Source organism: Pomacea canaliculata, linkage group LG10 (genome assembly GCF_003073045.1).
Source record: "Pomacea canaliculata isolate SZHN2017 linkage group LG10, ASM307304v1, whole genome shotgun sequence".
Taxonomy (NCBI): Eukaryota; Metazoa; Mollusca; class Gastropoda; order Architaenioglossa; family Ampullariidae; genus Pomacea; species Pomacea canaliculata.
The window spans coordinates 13,567,351-13,588,662 of NC_037599.1; the positions used below are offsets into that span (position 1 = coordinate 13,567,351).

At 37.7% G+C, this 21,312-nt stretch overlaps 1 protein-coding gene across 2 annotated transcripts; it reads left to right on the forward strand.

The window, feature by feature from the left end:
* The first annotated feature begins 239 nt into the window (after positions 1–239).
* LOC112573155 (mitogen-activated protein kinase kinase kinase 1-like) lies at positions 240–21,280 on the forward strand. Of its 2 annotated transcripts, none has more exons than XM_025253255.1 (21): positions 240–707; positions 2,404–2,521; positions 2,873–2,905; positions 3,313–3,441; positions 4,012–4,221; positions 4,896–5,012; positions 5,494–5,651; positions 6,260–6,381; positions 6,645–6,732; positions 7,134–7,290; positions 7,607–7,849; positions 8,291–8,412; positions 8,567–8,658; positions 9,318–10,742; positions 11,455–11,624; positions 13,652–13,810; positions 14,402–14,564; positions 15,963–16,094; positions 16,490–16,632; positions 16,809–16,940; positions 17,426–21,280. In XM_025253255.1, the coding sequence occupies exons 1-21, from the start codon at positions 484–486 to the stop codon at positions 17,579–17,581; spliced, it is 4,293 nt and encodes a 1,430-aa protein (XP_025109040.1). In that variant the 5' UTR covers positions 240–483; the 3' UTR covers positions 17,582–21,280. The 2 variants fall into 2 exon arrangements, with proteins under 2 accessions (XP_025109040.1, XP_025109041.1); XM_025253256.1 differs by having other exon boundaries at positions 7,137–7,290.
* Positions 21,281–21,312: the final 32 nt, after the last annotated feature.

A 21,312-nucleotide genomic window follows, 5' to 3' on the forward strand; every position in this document is an offset into this window, starting at 1 on the left:
CTCGCTTCCGTGACAAGACACGCGCGGGGTGACATTTCCTACATGTAGCAGACGACATGTAACCCCTCTTCAAAATAATTATCCCCCAAATACACCTAAAAGCTTCTGATTTTATGCTGAATACATACAGCATCGTAAAACAAATGAGTTTTGCTAGTTAGTTTTAAGCGCTGCGAGCGGGCGAGGGGAGGCTGAATTTGATACCCGAAGGTACGTTCTTCCAAAGATAGTAGTGTCGAAAGCGAGGCTGTCATAACATTCCCTTTCCACTAGCAGCAGAACAAGGGTGCCTTCCGACCGGAAGCTGGAAACTCCATCAAACAAAAATCGATAACACAAAAACAGGGTGCAAGAGGAGGGATTTGATTATGCATAATTGATCTCTTCTTTTCGTGGAAAGAGCACCGACCAACCGAATGTCCAGCTCGCCTTCTTTGTGTCAGACAAAGGGATGTTCTCGTAGGCTTAAAGCCTGGCATCAAAATGGCTTCCCCCGCCGAAAGTTCTGAGAATGAATACCCAGGTTCTCCAGAAGAAAGCGTAAATGGCGCTGCTGGCGCCCAACACGGAGAAGGCGAAGAAACTGAAAACTTTCAAGGTCCTCACAAATGGAGACAGAACTTAAGGCACGTAAAAGCTCCGAAGTTTGAAAACAGCGACATCGCCTCTGACATAACTGAGTCTGCAAGAGACTGCGTGTCCGATAGGTACGTTTCCAACTTTGACCATTATCTAAATCTTAAACCATTCACGTTGACATGCTTTTTGGAAGATAATTCAAAGAGTGAATCTTGCCTGTTCATTATTACATTATCTGAAAACTTGATTTCGCGCCATTTGTAAAACGGGTAGAGTTAGTGGGTCAGCATACATAAAAACAACAGTGATCACCATTGGCGATGCGCGTTAACTTGTAGTATTCATGATAGAGCAGACACACCCAGGATAACGCGCTGTGTTTATAGAGCATTCGCAGTGTTTAGTTTAGGTTTAGTGCTGGTAAGACATAGGTTTTTTTAATAAGAGTTTTGTTTCTTAATGTTGTACAAAGAAATTAATTGAAAGTCTTTATATATCTTAATAGTTATTATTTGGGTGGGTGGGGGGACTTTTCTTTTTGATCAGCAAGCTGATATTATCTCAAGGATCATTGCAAAGCTTTTATTAAATCTTATATTTATTTTATTATAACAGCTGAAGTTAAATTAAACTCATTGTACTGATGATTGCAGATGATTGGAATCATCAGTGATTTTTTTTTTTTAATTGTAGAAAATGTTTAGGACTGCATGTACTAATTTTTCGTGATAAAGCTTATAGATTAAGTTATTTACCAACAAATATTTAGTTCTGAAAACATTGAATGATCTGTTTGGTAGAAGTATAGCAGCTGGTTTTCTTGCTGCAGAGACTTTATTGTGGTTTCAGTGCTTTGTGAAATTCTTGTTGGATAGGCTTCAGAGAGTTTGCTGTAGTCGCTCTGATGTCTTGTAAGACTGTTGTTCTTAAATAAGTATATTGATCATACATATGACAGAATAAAACATTTTACACAATTTTATTTTGTTGGTTCCCCTTAGGAACTTTGCCTTTAAGACTTAAAATCATCTATTAAAAGGCGTTTTATAGGCGCAATAATCCAACAAAAATACATTTCGAGATCCGTTCACACTCATACTCAATTTGCTGCCATTTTTGAAAAATTATAAATGGCATTTTTAATAGACCTATTCAGTAATTAATGAGTTTGGAACCGATAAACAGTGCACTATTTTTACACCGCCAGACATCACCTAAAGTCTGGGTTATAACTTATCAAATCATGATATAGTTATTGAGATCTCCCTAAATGAAGGTAATCTCTCCAACAACCTTTAGTTATGGGAAGTGGAAAACATTTCACTACAGATGTGTTGTATATGGTGAGTACCAGCGAAAACAAAAGGAAGCTACTTTTTATCGTTTTAGTAAATGAAGGCTAAAATGAAGGAAGTGTTGTAAATGCTCTCAAGATATGGCAATTCACTTTATTTTCAAGACTTAAAATCACTGTGAACATATAGTGCATACCATTTATAAGCACATTTGTTATAAGCATACTTCAGTTATGAGCAAGCTTCTCTATTTAATGTTGACTGGATTTACTAATTCAATATATAATAGATGTTTAACCTCAGTTTATTTTCTATATATGCTTTCTAAGGTTTTAATTTAAAATATAGGTTAATATGTGTTGTGTGTGCATTTGCATTTGTGTGTATATATAATTTTATATATCTATGTGTGTGTGTGAAGGGGGTCATGTATATGCATTGTGGGAAGAGATCATTTTGCAAAAAAAAAAAAACTTCTTACAGGTATTATGTGATCAATGCGAATCTTGCTTTTTGGTTGTATGCATAGGAAACTATCAGTGGTGTCAGAGGAAGACTTAGCTGACAATGCTGCACGCTCAAATAAGACCAACCCAGAAATTCCACCATGGAAGAAAGAATACCTGGAAAAGAAAAAGGACCATCAGGTCAGTTTGGTAGTTGAGAGATACCTTACCCTTAAACATTAGAGCAAAGGCAAACATTTAAACTGGCAAAGTAATGAAAACATTGTATTTGATTACTGTTGTATATTCAGATTTTTAAGCAGTTGAAGATACCATAGGAATTCAAAGCACCTGAATGATATTGTCAGAGTTTCTACTTTTTCACAAAAGTGACTACTGTTATCAACTTGTCTTTTTGCATGTTGCATTAAAAGAGATTTATTGAGGATTCTTGAATTTTTTTTTTTATTAAACTGCTATCTTCAATATAATCTAAATTATATGCTACCTGCTGTTCATAAAATAAGATAAAGTTTGGTTTATATGTTACAGACTGGGAAAGTGTCTAGTTCTGGAGCATCACAGGTATGCATCTTCTTTAATTTTAGCTAATATCATCTTATCAGTTTATCTAATGCTGTCACACAGAATGTAATTTTTACTGAAAACATTGTGTATCCAAAGTGGTAATAAAATTTGTATGTTTATATTTTACATTTAAAAATAATTTAGAGAAATGCAAAGTGTGTCAGAAGAGTTTAACTGCTTTGTAACTAGTTCAGCCATAATAATAAAGAAGAATTTTGTTGATGTGCATTTTTATCAGCATATGAGAACAGGAGTAATTTATGAAGTTTTAGCCGAAGACTCACTAGCAGGATGTTTTGATCTTTAATGGATACCAGACATCTATACTTGAAGTTTGTAGTTATCGGATTTAGACGATTGTAAAAAAATTCATGTTGTGTACAGTATATTTTGCCCAAATGCAGATACCTATTAGTAACCTGATGAGGCGCCGAAGTAAACATCTGTCAGAGACGGAATCTGCATTCACACGCCAAGTTGTCAATAGTGGAATTACACAGTCTTCAAGGAAGAAAATATCACCATCAAATTCAGTAAGTTATATGACATGCTTTTAGAGCAAATGGGAAAAATAAGCATGCGAAGAACTGTTTTATTTGCCTTTCTTCATAATTTGAGTTTTTAATCTGATTCTCCAAAATGGACAGCTTGAAGTTCATGAGGGTGTAAGTGAATTTTTTAAGTAGAAATTTTCATTGCTTGCTGTACGCTTTTTATGCAGTTGATTTGTGTGTGACTTTATTTTGAGTTTTTTTTTTAAAGAAAAATTGTGCGTTTATGACTTTTAAAATGGGAAACAACAGTCTTTCTGCAATTGTTTTTTTGATAACATGGTTTTCTTTTTTAAAAAACCATGTGCCATCTATTGATATTTATCAGTGATCTTGCTTATCTGTGTGAATATTTTTAGCAATGAGATTAAAAGGTCTTTTGTCAGAAATTGACATATATCAGCATAAAATAAATGCATTAGTTTTTCTTTAAATTTTTTCATTTTTGTGAAATGTTTGCCTTTCATTACTGAAACAGCACACTAAGCACCATCATTTGACTATCATTATGCCATTTCATGCATTTCTGTTTATATTTTGTGAATTTTTTAGTTTCGCAGTCAATCAGCCAACACTTATACCGGTCGGAAAACACCATCACAGGGCTCTCTGACAGATGTTTCATCCACTTATCTAACTCAAAAACGAATTGAGCGAGTACAGCGTGCTCGTCTTTATCTGCTGCAGCAGACAGGGCCTAACTCCTTCCTTATAGGTGGGGATTCTCCAGACCACAAATTTCGTGTCATCATCGGACCACAGGTTAGTGCAGCCACCAGTTAATTGGATAATGCATGAAACATGTTAACCTAACCTGGGGCAGTCTTAAAAATATTATATTTAAAGTGATAGAGCACATTTTGATGTTGTATTGCTGTAGTATGCCATGTACATGTTGGCATAGTGGAAAATACTGTTAACATGGTTGTATTAACATGTTTTAAAGTTGAACAGAAAATTGTCTATTTCTGTATTCTGCAAATCCAGGCCTCACTAGCTTTATATTTCAACTTTATAGACTTCTGTAAATCCTAGTGTTAATGTCAGTGATGTCAAAATGTTTGGCAGAATTTGTTGAACCCATTTGAAGCCACTAGTAACACATACAGGTAATATAAAAATTAAAATAAAGAGGCTTCAGTACAAGACACATGAACCAAACATGCTACAAGCGTTTGATACACAAAAAGAGTACTCATGCAGGCTTGGTTAAGATTATACAGCATTGATCTTCATAAGGGATACTCCTCCCTTACCCCAAATTCACCCCTTTATAGACTACACAAGCATACACCACATTCTGTGTTATTTACATAAAAGAATCAGCAAAGCATACAGTATTGTAAATTGGCATTTCGGAGATGTGGTGGGTTACTAAGATAGAATAGATTGATTGTGATTTTGGACGTTAGATAAGATTCACCACTCATTTTCAGACATGCAGCTGTGGCCGGGGACCCCATTGTGTTCATGTCCTCTTTGTCATGCTTCGTGTCTTTCAAGTTGGAGAGAGTGATCCCTGCCTGTCCAGCAAAACCTTGAAAAACTATGAGGTCAGTAAATAATAATAAGAAGAAGAACTTAAAACGTGCAGCATTATGACCAAGATAGATCACACTTTTTGTGCAGACAAGTCATGACAAGTGAAAGATAATGGACAGTGAGGTACGTATAGGCACACTGAACGACATAAAGATGAGATACAAGAGCAGAATGTAAATCAATGAAAGTATGAAGGGATGTATACACTATAAACTATGTAAGATGGAGTTGTTACATGATGGTTAGCAGGACAGACAGTATTGCAAACAAATATAACTGTAGAATAAGTGTGACTAGCAGTTTAAACTCTTACCTCCACTCCCATCCCTCCAATTTACATGGCCTTCTACTTATAATCATAATGTAATATGCCAGACACAGTTTATTACAAGATTCTTGGAAGGGCAATAATCATTATGTGGACCTGTTGTTGAATACAACACATAATGTTTGAGGTGCCTTATTTATAATTCTGTGTACATTTGGAAATAGGTGGAGAACCTCTTTCGGATTTACCATGATAAACGAAGCTCGCGCCTTACCCAGCGACGGCAAGAAAAACCAAAAGAAATTCATACACCTGAAGAGGGTACAGAACAAGCTGTGTCTCTGATGGGAGGAAACAGCAATCCATCCGAGAATGATGCAGGGTGAGACTATTTGTCTTGATCTAAAAGCAATTTACTCACAATATGGATAAATTCACTATTTGTGCAGGTTTTACATTTAATTTTTACATTATTAGCATTTATGCCATGTTCATTTATAGTGATTTTTTAAAATAAAATGCTATTTTCAGTAAAATCAATAAAAGAAAAGTTGTCCAAGAATGCAAAAACTTTTTATTCAAATGAATGGACTGAGCTTATTAGTACAGGATAGTATTTCTTAAAGTCTGGAAGAATAACCCCTTTCAGTATTTTTAAAGAAATAAGGCTACAAACATTGCTATGGACAGAAAGAGGCGAGGACATGTCATCAGAAACATTCATTGATTAGCATTTGTTGTCATATTGGAAGAACTAGGACAGTATGTTAAGTAGGTGTACCCAAGGACATTAATGACACCGTGGTTTTTCCCATCTTTCTGTGCATTAGAGTGTAGGCTTGCTTGTCTAGAGCAGATGAGTGTTATTCACTTAGATTTTAAGAAGTAGTATGCTGTACTGAGTTCAAGCCACTAATCTGCAAAATGCTTTACTCTCTTGTAGATCATTAATACAAGTTTAAGATTGTTCATATGCTTTACCCAAATCAGTAGCACAAAAGAAGAGGAGGACATTTGTCCTATCTGCCTGCTAGAGATGCTTGAGGGAGAGAGTCTCATCAAATGTGAGAAAGGCTGCAACAACCGCCTGCATCACCACTGCATAGCTATTTGTAAGCAATGAGGCTTGTGGGTGTGAATGCACACATATATTATCAACATAGAATACATATATATACACTATATACACTATGTATTACTACAAGGTAGACTCTTTCTTTGAAATTTATTGCTGTATTTGTCTTAATCCATCTTTTGTAGCTGATTTGTGTGTGTATGTGTGTGTGCACATGAGAGAGAATTTTTTTGAATGTCAAATACAATGAGCTTGCTTATTGGCTGGGAGCATTCACAATGAAAATATTAACACTTTCAGGGTTTGAGGAGTGCCGCCGTCAAAATGATCCATTGAACTGCCCTCTTTGCCGTGCCCAGTGGACAACTAACACAACTGAAATTAAGATGTAATTATTTTTCCTTCTAGTTTTTTTTTAAGTTATAGTTTTTATCACTAATGTTTATTGTTTCCCTACCTACTAATTCTTGATTTCTATTATCATGTCTGTGATAAGAGAAGTTGGTTTGCCCCTTATACTGTTTTTCTTTTGGTGTCTGTAATTTCTTTGCTTGTCCCTCAAACATCTCTCCCTGCCCCACTTTCTTGTGGCGTCCCTCAAGGCTTAGTACTCGGCCCAGTTCTGTTTATTCTGTATATGAAGCCACTTTCATCTTGCATCCAGTCTCACAATGTTTCTCATCAATCATATCCCGATTATACGCAGCTGTACTGCTCCACTCCACTGGCTGTCTCACTCTGAGATGCTGTGCAAAAAAGAAAATCATGCATTTGTTTCAATTCTGCTAGCAGCAGTAACCAGGGAGAGAACAATGATCTGCTGGAAGCCCCCACTAGCACACGTTCTTCATCGCCACAGGCAACGCGAGTTGAGTCAGACAGTCAGCTGCCACATGCTGAGCCAGTGCCACAAGAGTTTGAGGCTGTTGCTGCACCATGGAAAGAGGTACATTACCATCAAATAGTTGATATTTATATACATATATATATATAAACTGTAAAATAAACAAAGCCATAGCGCATTTGTCACTGGTTACATCAGTGCTGTCATTTGTGGGTGTGCATAAAATGTGCATTTATGAAAAGTCACAAAATCTGTATATTGTCATGAACTATATTTTTAATGCTTAGTCATGTCAATTATAATTAACAACAAAGATGATTTCTTTTTTAAAAATACCAGACAGAAGTGCTAAGAAATCTTCAGTTGTTATGATTGTCATTATCAGCAAACATTTTATTAACTGAGTGGGCCATGTCAGGCTTTAGGAGAGGACCTTGTGAACTGTCTTTTCTCACGTAATTGGTCCATTCGAGAGACGGGCCTAAAGCATCTGGGCAAAGAGCTTGTGGGCACATTACTGCGCAGTGCTGGAGAAGGACGTTCTGGTGCTATTGTGTCTTCTACCCGTACAGCTGCAACACAAAACATGCTCGAAACAACATCCCACATTCTGGCCCACATGTGTGCTGATCCTGTATACAGAGTTTTTGTTGCCAGCTTGGTGAGTTATAAATGCCAGGGCGCTTAATCTTTATACCTTTTTTAGGCTTAATAATAATAATTGCAGTTTTTCACTCATTTTTAATGATGAAAAAATTTTTTGAGATTGTGTACATACAGTTTAGCCCATTCTAGTTGGTGCTAGTGAATAATATGTTGGCAAGTTTATGAGTTTCTGTGCAATTGCTGTATTTTAATGTTAATTTTCTGTTTCTTTATTTTTTTTCCCTCATTTCTGCAGGTAAGAGTAAACGAGATTGTGCTGCTGGTACTGTTTTTGCTGCATAAAGAATAAGTATTCTATTAAATCTGAAGTTAGGAAAGAATAAGAATGCTGCTATTGCCAAGCCAGGTTCTGTCCAGTGTTGCTCCATTCAGGTGCTTTGGAAAAAGTAAATAAATTTTGAATAGGTACTTTGACTGTTTTTGGTGTTTAAAACAGCGATCCATGCGAACAATGTTGGGGTATACACCGTGTCGAGATGAGCACCAGAGAGAACGTCTTCAAAAGCTGTTGAAACCAATTGTTGATGCTATCTTCCTGAAATGCACGGATGGCAACAGGTATGTGAACATGTCAGACTGCTTGCTAATATCCTATAGTACAAGTCTTAAATGTTCATGCTATCATCATACTTGTTTCTTTTATGCATTTAATTACTTCACCAAGTACATAAGGCTGCGTATAAAAATTGAACAAAGTGTAATTCTCATGCAGACGCACAAGTCAGCTGTCACTTTCAACACTGGTGGAGCTTGCTAAAGGCCAAAATGGAGAACTAGCTGTTGGACGAGAGATTGTCAATCCTGGTTAGTAACTTTTTAGGGGGTTGCACTTCATAATAATACTTAAATTCATTAGAAGTCTTCTCTTATTGTTTTGTGAAATGTATTGTTTTGGTAAATTATTTTGTTGACTGCATTGTTTTGGGGAATTTTGTTAAAATGCATTGTTTTGGTGAATCATTTTGTGGAATATTTTGAAGGCCACACATTCTTTCTGTTTTCACGTCTCTGTCATAAGCGTCAATAAGACAAAATTACTATTCTACTTTTACCTTGCTGCATCATTTTCATCTTTTGACTGCCTGAACTATGAATTACAATGTGCTACTGAAGAAATGTTTTCTGTCATCTATGTATAACGTAAAGCATTCCTGTTAATGTGTTATTTAATATCACTGTTTCTTTTCCATTTGGTGTACTCTGCTGTAAAAAATTTGATACAGTTTTTTTAAAAAAGATAAAGAAAGAAAAATTTAAACTTAAATGACATTCATTATGCATAATAAAACAGAAAGATCTTACCCTTGATTACAGGAATTTGGTTTTGCTCTCTTTGATGCTACTTTATCTGAGTTGTGAATAATATTTTGACAAGTTTGTGAATTTCTGTGCAATTGCTGTACTTAAGTGTTAATTTTCTGTTTATTTTTTTTTCCCTCATTTCTGATAATGACATTTTCCAGGAACAGATGGCTTACATGGCCTAGACTTTGTTGTGAAGTGTGCTACAGAGGATTACAATATAGACAGCGTGCAGTGGCAGTGGCTTCTGGGGCGTCTTTACATCATTGACAAACTAATTGAAGAGTTCCCCAACGATTTTCTGCCTCATCGTATACTTCCTGATGGAGCTGGCGCAGCAGTTGAAAAAGATGAGCCACCAGAAGAGGCTGGTGCTGCAAGCGAAAACAAACCATCGCAGGATCCACCGCATCAGGCCAATTATGCACGACTGATGTCCGTAGCACATTTTGCTGTAAAAGCAGTGTGCAGTTCTCACATGCGCATTGCACGGATGTCACGTCGAGTTTTTCTCCTTAGTGCCAAGCTTGGAGCTCACCTGGAGCAGGTGATCGATCAGCTCGAGGAACTCTTAAACAACATATCATCATCCTCTATTCTTTCTTTAAAGCGAAAACTTCGTCGAATTGTGGCAGACTTCCAACTGTCAGAAAAGATCGTTCATGAGTTGCAGCATGGGTCAGAGAAACTTGTTCATGGCACTAAATTTGAGTCAACTTCATCTACGCCAGTAGATTCACCTTTATCAAGCCCTCGGTGCCATTCCCCCAGTACTGTGGTATTGGAAGAAGCTGGTGACGGCAGCAAACAAAATTCTTGCCCAGTTACATCTCCCATCATCCCCCAACAAAAAACTCATCGCAAACTTCGGCGTCATTCAGCTAGGAGAAGTTTCCGTGAATGCTCTGTGTCTAGGGCAGCTCCCTCTCCTCAGGGGGAAACAGATTTGTCAACATTTGGTAGGGAGGGAAAGACTGATAATGCTGTAGTTGAGGCATCTATCAAAGAAAACGTAAGCAGCACTTTCAAACCCCCCACCAACCTCCCTTGTGCTTCACCTCCACGCCCTCTCACCCCACCTCGTACCCTTGCATGTTTCACACCCACCATTAAAGTAAACAGTATACTTGTGTCATCTGGCCAGTACACAGCTGTTGAAAGGAGAGACAGACAAGAAGAGTGTGGCAATGAGACATTGCGAAGAACTTACCTTGATTCCTCAGTTTCCTTAAAGATGGGTGAAATGACGATGTTTGTGGATGAAGGTGAAATAAAATCCCCTCCCCCAGATGTACTTATTGCTGAAGAGAAGAAGTCATTTTCATTGAAGAAGTGCTGTTGTCCTTGTCACCAGCATGATACCAGTCTTTATGATGATGCAGCATCGCAGACCTCTGGGTTTGCAGGTGTGCACAACTCTCCACAGAGTTATCGAAACAGGTTCCACACTGCAGAGCAAGAGTCTATGAGCAGTGATGACTTTTTAGATTTCAGTGCTTCATCAACCTCCAACAACGAAAAGCCTGTCTCTTTCAAGTCAGAAGTCGCTGAATCTCCAAAGAGCTCACCTAGTCACACACTCAGTGGTGAGTGACTTGCTTTATGATGGCTTCCCGTTTATAAAATGCATGGGGTTTTCATATTCCCAGTTAAAATTCTTGGGTGTTTCTAGATTGTCAGTTAAAATCATTGGGTCTTTAGCCTCCTTCTCTATCTCCATAGGAATAATACTGGAGGTCTTATCTATAAGTGGCACAAAAAAATGTACACAGCAGTGTGCCTATTTGCAAATATTATCATGACCTTTGTCCTCAGTGTCATGTGTTAATTATGTATAAAAAAATATCCTACTGATGGTGATAACAAATAATCACAAAATGTCCGCTTTCATATCTAGTTTAATACACAAAACTGCTTACCAGAACTGTTTTATATTGTAGACCATCGATGCCAATTTATTTACCATTTTTAGACTGCCTTGGCTAAATTTTCTTAACTTGATTAAGAATTCTTTTATGTGATTTATACTTCAGATTACTTGTCCTATTCAAGAAAAGTTCTGCGAAGGATGTGCTTGACTTAACAGCAGTAGGGAAATAGAACTTTAGTATATAATGTTCAGCTGATGAGATTCTTTCCCCTAACTGTGACCATTTGTATAGGGGACATGATGAGATGCAGTCTCAATGCCACTTATCATGTGCTTTCATTGGATTTAGTTTGCTTGGCAGCACCCATCTTCTGCAACAGACTACAGACTTGGTATCCCATCAGTTTATGTTGTGCTAATGTGATCAGGTGGAAGCCAGCATGCTGACTGCACGTGCAAAGAGGAAGTGGAGAAAGAAGAGGCTGAAGCTCTGGCTCTGGCCATGGAAGTCTCAGAACAACAGACTCCAATTCCTATAGTACCTGGCCTGACCCCCACAGCCAGAGAGGAAGTGATCACCATTCGCATACAACCTGATGTGAGTTCTTTTCCTTTTGTTCTTGCCCATTCATGATGTTTTGTCAGTAAAGATAACTGTGTGTGTGTTCATGTTTAGTTATACATAACTTGAACAATGGTCAGTTTTAGCTTTCTGGTTGAGGTTGGGGTGTTGGATGAGGGTAAGGAGTAGTGCAGCTGTGTTAGTTTTTGAGGTTAGAAGTTGGAGAGGGTTTGCTAGCTTTGAACTTGAATTTTTACTGTGATTTCTTTGGTTTAATTTAATTTGTTGTACTTCCTAGTAGACAGATATTACAGGAGTGAACTATTTTAGTTCATGATGTACAGCATGTTCTAGAATGGGTGGTGATTCTTATGATCCACCAGATTTTTGCCTTCTCTCTGCTTATACACCTGTCCTACCCCTACCCTTCAGTTAAAGGGCTCTATACTCGGCCCAGTTCTGTTTACTCTGTATATGAAGCCACTTTCATCTTGCATCCAGTCTCACAACATTTCTCCTCAATCATATCCTGATGATACGCAGCTGTTCTGCTCCACTCCACTGGCTGAGTCTCACTCTGCTACCAACACCATAGAAGTCTGTATTAATGAAGTCAAAGACTGGATGGTGTCAAACAAACTTAAACTCAATGATGATAAAACGGAAGCCCTCCTATGTTTGAGAAGAAGAAATCCAACTTCACTCGTTTGTTCAAGTCACTTCAAAGTGTGCGAAGCCAGCATCACCTTTGCGTCCTCCATCAGGAATCTGGGATTCATTGTCACTGCAGACATGACTCTTGCTAAACAATCTACAGCTGTCTGTCAGTCTGCCTACTATTATAAACAATTTACAGCTGCCTGTCATTCTGCCTATTAGGACAGACAAGTTACATCTGTCTGTCAGTCTGCCTGTTATGAGCTACACAAGATCAGCACCATTTGTCATATTCTGCTTATGCGCGCTACCAACACTCTTGTCTGTGCGTTTTTTTAATCCAGACTTGATTACTGCAACTCCTTGCATGCTTGCTGCCCTGAATACCTTTTTCACAAACTCCAGAAAGTACAGAACTCTGCTGCATGTCTGGTGCTTAGAGCTGGGAAACAGGACCACGCCACCCCTATTCTTTGTTTTCTGCACTGGCTTCCCATCCATTCTGGCATCCAGTACAAACTGTCTGTGCTGCTTTAATCTCTTTGCTGGCACCTGCCCTGATTACTTCTCTGAACTGCTCTTCCCTTACATCCCAGCTAGACAACTCCGCTCCTTGTCTGATGATCTTCCTGTCACCAAAACAATAAGATATGGCCACAGGATTTTTAGTTATTGTGCAGCACATTAATGGAACTCTCTCCCTTTCAAAAATGGAAAACTTAAGTCTAGTTAGGTGCAAATTTTTTTCCCTACTGGGTAAAGCTTGTTGCAGTAACCATGAGGGTCAATATCTCGTCAAATTCTTTGATGACACTGCACTGCTTTGTCTTCTTAGAGGGCCAGTAGATACCCATGGTGTAGTTTTGGATGAATTTATTACCTGGTGCAATGACAATTTCTTAGAACTTAACATGAGTATGACTTAAGAGATTGTCTTTGATTTCCATCAGAGAATTCTCCTTCAGGTCCTATATCCTCCATGACAGGGAGGTGGAAAGTGTCCCTGCTTTTAAATACCTGGACATCATCTTTGATAGAAAACTTCACTCAACACTCAAGCTGTCATGGAGAAGGCTTAACAGCACCTCTTCCTTCTCCAGAAGTCTTTCTCTGTCTCCCATCAATTTCTTCAGCTTTCTTTTCTGTTTCGGCCATGTGATTTCTCAATGTTACTGTGTGCAAATGAATGCAGTTGTCTGAACCATGAATGTACGAGTCTGTTTGGCAGATATGGATGTGTTGTTTTGTTCTTTCATATACTCAGCTGCCCTGAATTGTCCTCTTTGATAAAGTGTTATTTTATGTGATCATTGCAGTGTTTGTCATTGATGTCCTAGCATTTTATTTTTGTATTAAAGAAAGTTTCAGGCTGAGATGTAGCATATTGTAATGTGTGTCCGACACAGGAGGCCAACAATGGAAGTGGAGATATGTCTACTCGAAACAGTCAGACGTATATGGAGGGTTTTCACTGGGTGAAGGGGCCTTTGCTGGGCACAGGTGCCTTCAGCACATGTTATCAGGCACGTGATGCTCGTACAGGTGTAATTATGGCTGTCAAACAGGTAAGTGTAGCCTCCCAGGTTCTGTACATGATTATCTACCTTGGAATAGCCCATTAAATTATGTGTTTGTTTGTTTGTTTTTTTTAACCTTTCAAGTGTTAGGATAAACCAAGGGTAGATGTTCTCTGAATTTAATGTGGTCACATTTCTTTATTTGGTTGGATTTTTTTTCTCTATAAAGAGAACTTGAAATAGAAAGGAGATAAAATAAATAGCAATAGCAGGTTTTATGTGTCATGGTTTAGCAGCCATTTCCATAATTTGCAGATGAACATGCATAGCAGAGATTTGTTTTAACACCTTTGCACTTATTTTGTTGGAATGATTTGTATTGACCTGAACAAACACATGCTCATTTCTTTAGTTGCAAGAGTTGATTATCTTACATAAGTGGTGCAAACTCTAGGGGTCTGCCAAATAACCACTCACTGTGACATAATGAGGCCTGCTAAACAACCACTCATTAACATAAGAACCTATGGGCAGATGCTGTTCATATAACATATATTGTTCATCTTGAGTTAGTGTTGATCCTCATTACCACTTGTTTTCTCATTGTTGCTGATAAAAGATGGAAACCTGATTTTTCAGATTTCCTTTTGTCGCAATTCTCCTGTTGAGCAAGAGTCCGTGATTGAAGCTATTACAACAGAGATTCACATGATGTCTCGACTGAGCCATCCTAATGTGGTGAGAATTCTGGGTGCTACCAAGCAGGGCTGTCACTTCAACATGTTTGTGGAGTGGATGCCAGGTGGGAAGGCTATTTCTTGATGGCATTTTCAAATAGATTTACAGAGATTATGATAGTCACAGACTCCATATACAGAATTTATCAATTGTAGAAGTAGGGGATGGAATTAAGTGTGGTACCATGCACTTGTAACCATTGTGCTACATGCATTTGAAGGAGGAGTATGTTCAGCCATAGGATTAGCAACTTTTAAAAGAGGTTACAAATAACTGGTCATCTTGATACTTTGATTTTACTTTAGTCTTTTGACATGTTTTAATTTTATGAAACTAGATTGTTAAATTTGTACAGTGATACCTCGGTTCTCGAACATAATTCGTTCCGGGAGGACGGTCGAGAACCAAATTGTTCGAGAACCGAAGCAATGAAACCCATAGGCAATAATGGAAACTGGATTAATCCGTTCCAAGCCCCAGAAAATGCCTATTTACTGGCCTAATTTGTATATAATATGTAGAAAAACATGAGTCTCAACAAGAAATAAGAAATAAAAGTGTATTTATTATAAAAAAAAAATAACAAACAAACAAAAAAATGTACAGTACAGTACAGTAAATTGTGTTTCATTTACTGTACCTGTACCAAACTTTATGGCAGGAGGGAATGAATGTGGAGGGAGGAGGGAAGGGGGATGGTTATTGTTTTGAAGGGGAGTCCTCTTCAATAAAAACAGAGGGTAACTGCTCTTCGGGTGTTTCTGTTCTCTGTATCTTTTGCTGAGGAGAATCAGAATCTTGCTCTGCAGTTGCTTGTCTGATTTCTTTACGGAAGAATTTGTCAATTGTTTGCTGTTTTTTTCTCCTTTGCAAAATTTTGCGGAAAGTGGACATAACATTGTCATTAAAAATGTTAACTGCTCTATTTGCTACCACTTTATCAGGGTGATGTTATTCAACAAAATTTGCGATTTCTTCCCATTTTGCACACATTTCATGACTCTCTCCACAAAAACGTGACTCTCTCTCTCTGCACTCACACTGATGACGCAAGCAAGGCGCGCTGGCCCAATGAACGCCATTCGGCTCAACTCGGCTCATCTCGGACGTTCGGATGTTCGAGTTCCAAATATTTGTTCGGATTCCAAGACAAAATTTTCTCGAATTTCCTGGTCGAATACCGATTTGGTCGAAAGTCAAGGCGTTCGAGAACCGAGGTATCACTGTATTTGCTGTTTATATAAATGTAATTTAGTATAATCTTTATGTTTTTCTTGGGTGTCTCCAGTGTTTGTTGTCCTGGGACACTTTTTGTTTTTACTTTATTTATTTGGAGATAAAAATATTATTTTTTATTTAATTTTTTATTTGTGCAATCCAATTGATTTTTATCTTGTTTTTAAAGTGTCTTAGATGTTTGACTAACTGGCTTGTTTTTTACTTAGCCTTGTGTTGATTGCAGGTGGGTCAGTGTCATATCTTCTGGGTCAGTATGGAGCATTCACAGAGCATGTCATCATAAACTACACACGTCAGATACTTCGTGGCTTGGCATACCTTCATGACAATCACATTCTCCATAGGGATCTCAAAGGTAATATATGCTCTGTTAAGAAACAAATGTATCGTGAATTGCAAATCTTGGGACTTGGAAGTTCTTGGTATTTTTCACCACTTGTCTAAAGAGTACAAGATGGGAAATTTTCAAAATGATGTCTTTTGTTTATTCAAGTTCATTTGTCATAGTTTACGATGTAAATAAAGTTTTCCCCATATCCCTTACAAAAGTGAAAAAGTTGCATTTTGACTATTCTCAAAAGTATTTTTTGTAGCTGAAAGACTGTGTGTGTGGCATTGTTAGCATGGATAGTGTTTGGTATATGCAAATCTAAATGGTTGTACTAGCAAATTAAGTGTGGAGTGTATAAAACATCCATGAATTGGAGGGATGGGGGGATGTTCAGATGGCAGATGCTTGTATGCTGGCAGGTGCCAACCTGCTGCTGGACAGCACGGGACAGCTTCTAAGAATTGGGGACTTTGGTGCTTCTGCTCGCCTGGCTTCGCAAAGTACTGGTGCTGGAGAATTTCAAGGCCAGCTCTTAGGCACTATCGCCTTCATGGCACCAGAGGTACAACTGCTTGCCTTTTATCTTTAGACCTTATGTGTGTGTATATGTGTGTGTGTATTTGAGAGAGAGTGCACAAGAAAGCCTGACAATGACAATTCTTTATTTGGAAAGATTTGTATTTATTGCTGTGTGTGGACTTAGCATAGACTTAAGTGTGACTTGAACATTGTGGCTAGGTACTTCGTGGGGAGAGTTATGGCCGGGCCTGTGACGTGTGGAGTGTTGGCTGTGTTATGATAGAAATGAGCACATGCCGGCCACCTTGGAACTCACATGACATATCCAATCACCTGGCTCTTATTTTTAAGGTTAGTCTCTCCTGCATATCATTGCAGGATTTGGTGTTTATTTTTAATTTTTTGATGTACAGACCATGTTATGGTAACAACAACTTGTCAGCAACATGAAGTAAGCAATAGCGATCATTGTAATGCTGGTGATGAGGGTAATCATATATGTTAAACCGCTTTGTTCTCACTTGAAGATGACCGCTAACTATTCTTTTGCTGATTCTTTTATTATTGATACTAAATTGATCCTTGGTAAAGATTTAAAATTTAAGTTAACAGTAAACTTACTTTTTAATATATGTCTTGGCTTGTCAGTTGATGTTGCTTTGGTGGCTTTTACTACTTGGATACTTTCTTTTGGGGGATTATAAATGTTGGTAACTGATGAGAATTCTGACAGAACTTTGCTATTAAAAGAAGAGTCAAAAATTGTGCTTTACTTTGTTTTCACTAACAGGTTGGCACCGGAGGGGTTTACAATATTTATTTTATCTTTCCTTTAGATAGCCTCGTCAGTAGATCCACCACCCATTCCAGACAACTTGTCACCACCTGTCAGGGACCTATTGCTGCGGTGTCTGGAACAGAAGTCAGAGTTCCGTCCACCTGCCAAAGACCTGCTTATGCATCCACTCTTCATACAGTATTCTAACAAATAGTGGCTGCAATGGGATTGTGCAGGACTTTTCGAGCGTAACAAATCTGAAAAAAAAGAAGGGTTGGAAGTTTGAAAAGAGACAAGAAATGATGACAAGGTGAGAATGGAGATGAAGTGACTGCTGTAAAGGAGATAAAAAAAATAGAACAGCAGGATATTTCTCCCCACGGTGTTTTGCCAAGGTGCACAAAGTTAAACATAAATAGATTTTGCCTGTATTTCTTGAGTAGAAAATGCTTCATGTCAAACCATGAGGTCTATGCAGAACGCTACAATCTTGTGCTACATTTGAACAAGTTCTCAGACTATGTTAGAACAGGCTGTTAGACCTGGCAAACACGCTGCTGAACTTTCCTCCTTATCACCTTTATGACACGATCAAAAACATTGTCTCTGATAAAATTTTCATGGACCCTTCATTTCGAGGAGACCAATTTTTACTTTTTTTTTTTTTTTGATGCGTGTCATGTTTACATGACTTGCAAGGTGCGGGCCTGTCCTCTTTTGGCAGGTCCCCTTTGGTGAAGAAACCAGTTACAAGGCAGTTCTTGTGATAAAATGGACTTTCTCATGGCAGCATTAACTGTAAATTTTCTCATCTGGATATTAGAATATTTTGACATTTCTTTACTCAGTAAAAATACTTATAGAAGCTTACTTAAAAGCACTTTTGATTAATACTTTCTTGTGAAAGAAATATTGTTTAAATATTGCAGATGATGTAGTAACAGGAGAAAAAGATACTGTAAATGAATTTTTAGAAATGTTACAAGATACATTACAATACCTGTCAGATTGAAGGTTGGCTTAGAGGACAAATTTAAAAGATATAAATGAAAGAAGGGTGTATATTTCACAGAGTGCTGCCTTGTAGGACGACTGAATATTTACAATGTTGATTTCCTAACCTCGAGGAGACAAGGTACTGTGGGCAGGGAGGAGGTAATTGGCAGGTTGCCTGTACCTCTTCACTCCCTTTGCCTCCTGTGTAAGAGGTTGGATGCACCAGTTGCCATCTACTGGCAGTGGTTTGAAGTGCTTCTGACCTTTTCAGCAGGAAATCTCCAAAGCATTCCACTGTTGCACTGTTTAAGTATATAACTCCTTAATGCGAGATGTACTTGAATTGTCAAAATGTTTTTGTATATACCAGAGCTGTCCAATTTGCCCCAGATTCTTTACATTTTCAGTCATTTAAGACATTCACACAGCAAAGAATGGAAAAGGTTAATAATGCCAGGCATGGAAATGCTCATGTGATTGAAAATATTCATCACTCTTCTGTGATTGTGGCTGAAAATGCTCATTCTGAATGTAGCAGTGTCCTCAGGACATGACCTGAAGTGTTCCAGTCTTCCAGCTGGCGTCAGGACTGTGTTCATGATCAAACCTGTCTCACAGCATTCACTCATCTCATCTTCATCAGAATATATTTTTTATGGTGCACATACACTGGTAGATAAAAGTAAGGGTCAATTCAGAACATTCTCGATCTGGAGCACAAATAACCATAGATGAAAGATAAATGTTACCATCAATTTAAGGATGGGAAAAATAGGTTATGCACTGCTATGCACACTTAAAAATATTTGGCCTTAAAGATACTCAGTTTAATTATGATGATAGCACCAGTTGTGTCAAAAATTTTATAAAAGTGCCTTTTATACAAAGTGTATATTATTTTACATTTTATCTTGGGGCATCTTGTTCTCTGTGCCATGATAACAGCTTTGGTCACTTGAGTAATTTTAATTTTTCATGTCTAAATTTTAAGACTGGGTACACTGTTAATCAGGGCTTTAAAAGACAACCGACAAACGTGTCTGTTATAGATTTTGTTGCATTTATTTTTAGCTGTAAAAAATGGCATACATAAAATGTATTAGTTTAATTATAAAAATTGCAGTCATAAGGGGACCCCCAACTGGTTAGTATTATAGTTCATAACTGTCATTGGTCTGTTTGTATTTTACTGAACAAGCAAAGAATCTGTACATGGAAAATGTGGGAGAATCTGTAAATGGTAAATATGTAAAATAGAATCTGTTCATGGTGAGGATGTGAGAATATGTACATGGTGAATGTGTGAGAGTCTGTTTATGGGGAATGTGTGAGAATCTGTATATGGTAAATATGTATAATAGAAATGTACATGGTGAGGATGTGAGTGAATCTGTACATGGTGAATGTTAGAGAGAGAGAAATCCTGTTTCCATCAGGAAGTTTCTTGTCACTTTAAAGAAAATGCATTTATCCTCAAGATAACTTTGTTAGTGTGCTGTGCACAAATGTTTTCTCCCTTGCCTTGCAGGGGATAGGTTTTCGTAAAATCCTAAGCGAATCATTTGTACCTTTTGGCAACATATCCTGCCCCATCAGCCCTGACACTTACATTTGTCTAAATCCTGCAAGCTTTCACTTGGATCTTGTTGCATAAAATGAGATTTACAAAAAAGTGAAATGAATTTTATCCCGATTTTTACCAGAATAACTTGGCTTTCATGTCTTTATTTTTCAAAGGCCAGGTACTGAATTGATAGTACAGTATGTTGATTAAACATACTTGAGTTGTAGAAACATGGGTTCGTTTTCTACACTTATATTAAACTGTCTCATTCAATGAAGTAGTTAAGATTTTAAGGGTCATCTTAGGTAATATTTTGTATGAATTTACAACTTTTTGTGAAAGCTTTATGACCTTGATAGTGCTCTTTAGATAAGGGCATTCACACCTCTACTGAAATGGAACCATGATTGTATTCTAAAAATACATGTACAAGGCATCACCAGATTTTATGTTCTTGTTGCCAAACTGGATGGTAATGGATAGAAAATCGAGACTGAAGTGATGCAGCTCTGCTGTAGCACTTTTATATGACCCCACTGCTTCCAAGTGTGAACATGTTGCTGTTTGCTTGTGTTGCTAGTCATGGAAATGTGATACTGAAAACAACCAAGGAATGTGCAATGATCTCTGTGATTTTGGGGGGAAATGTGAAGAACTGATGATGTCACTTGCTGGTGTGACACTCAGGCACAGTGTCAAAAAGCTTTAACTGAACCTACACTGCTGACAGCATGTGCGTGGTGCCACAATGGGTTTAGGAAAGTTGTAGGCGGCCAGGACAGAATGGTCTTGCAATTTCCTTGAGAATGAATGGTAATGGTAGCATCAGGAAGTTTACAAAGCACATGGCAACATAGGCTGGGTCATTAGTTCAAAACCAACTGTTCTTGGAAATATGCCACTCAATTGGACATCAGTGCCAGACCTTACGGATTACACATTTAACAAGCTTTTTGGGTTTTGCCTTAGTGTACTTAAGCAAGGGCAATAATATATCTGTGTCCATGTTACACAAGAGATGTATCCAACTGCTTGGTGCCTTAATTGCAAATGCTTTGTCCACCAAGTACAGTGCCTTTGCCATTAAGAAATCTATGCATTAAGATGAAATGTAGACATCTTGATAGCTTGTGTGTTATTAGAAGTGTAGACATCCTAATATTAGAGGTGACAAGTCATATCATTTCTAGACACTAGAAGAAAGAAAGACTGAGTGGGTTTTTTCCTGGTTGTGATGTGTAAATGACTTTTTTTTGGTACAGTGTGCATTCAAGAATCATATCATGTTACATTTTCTAGGCCATTTTTTAACATTATCAGCCATGTCTGAAAATAAAATTGAAATTCTTTGTATGAAAGTGCATTTTTTTTGTCTTTAAAGTTAA

Bases quoted from the DNA above. Each gene is read 5' to 3' on its own strand.
- LOC112573155 (XM_025253255.1), top strand. From the start codon at position 484: ATGGCTTCCCCCGCCGAAAGTTCTGAGAATGAATACCCAGGTTCTCCA. The intron at 5,013-5,493 runs GTCAGTAAATAA...ATTTGGAAATAG, and splicing joins AAACCTTGAAAAACTATGAG to GTGGAGAACCTCTTTCGGAT. The intron at 10,743-11,454 runs GTGAGTGACTTG...TAATGTGATCAG, and splicing joins ACCTAGTCACACACTCAGTG to GTGGAAGCCAGCATGCTGAC.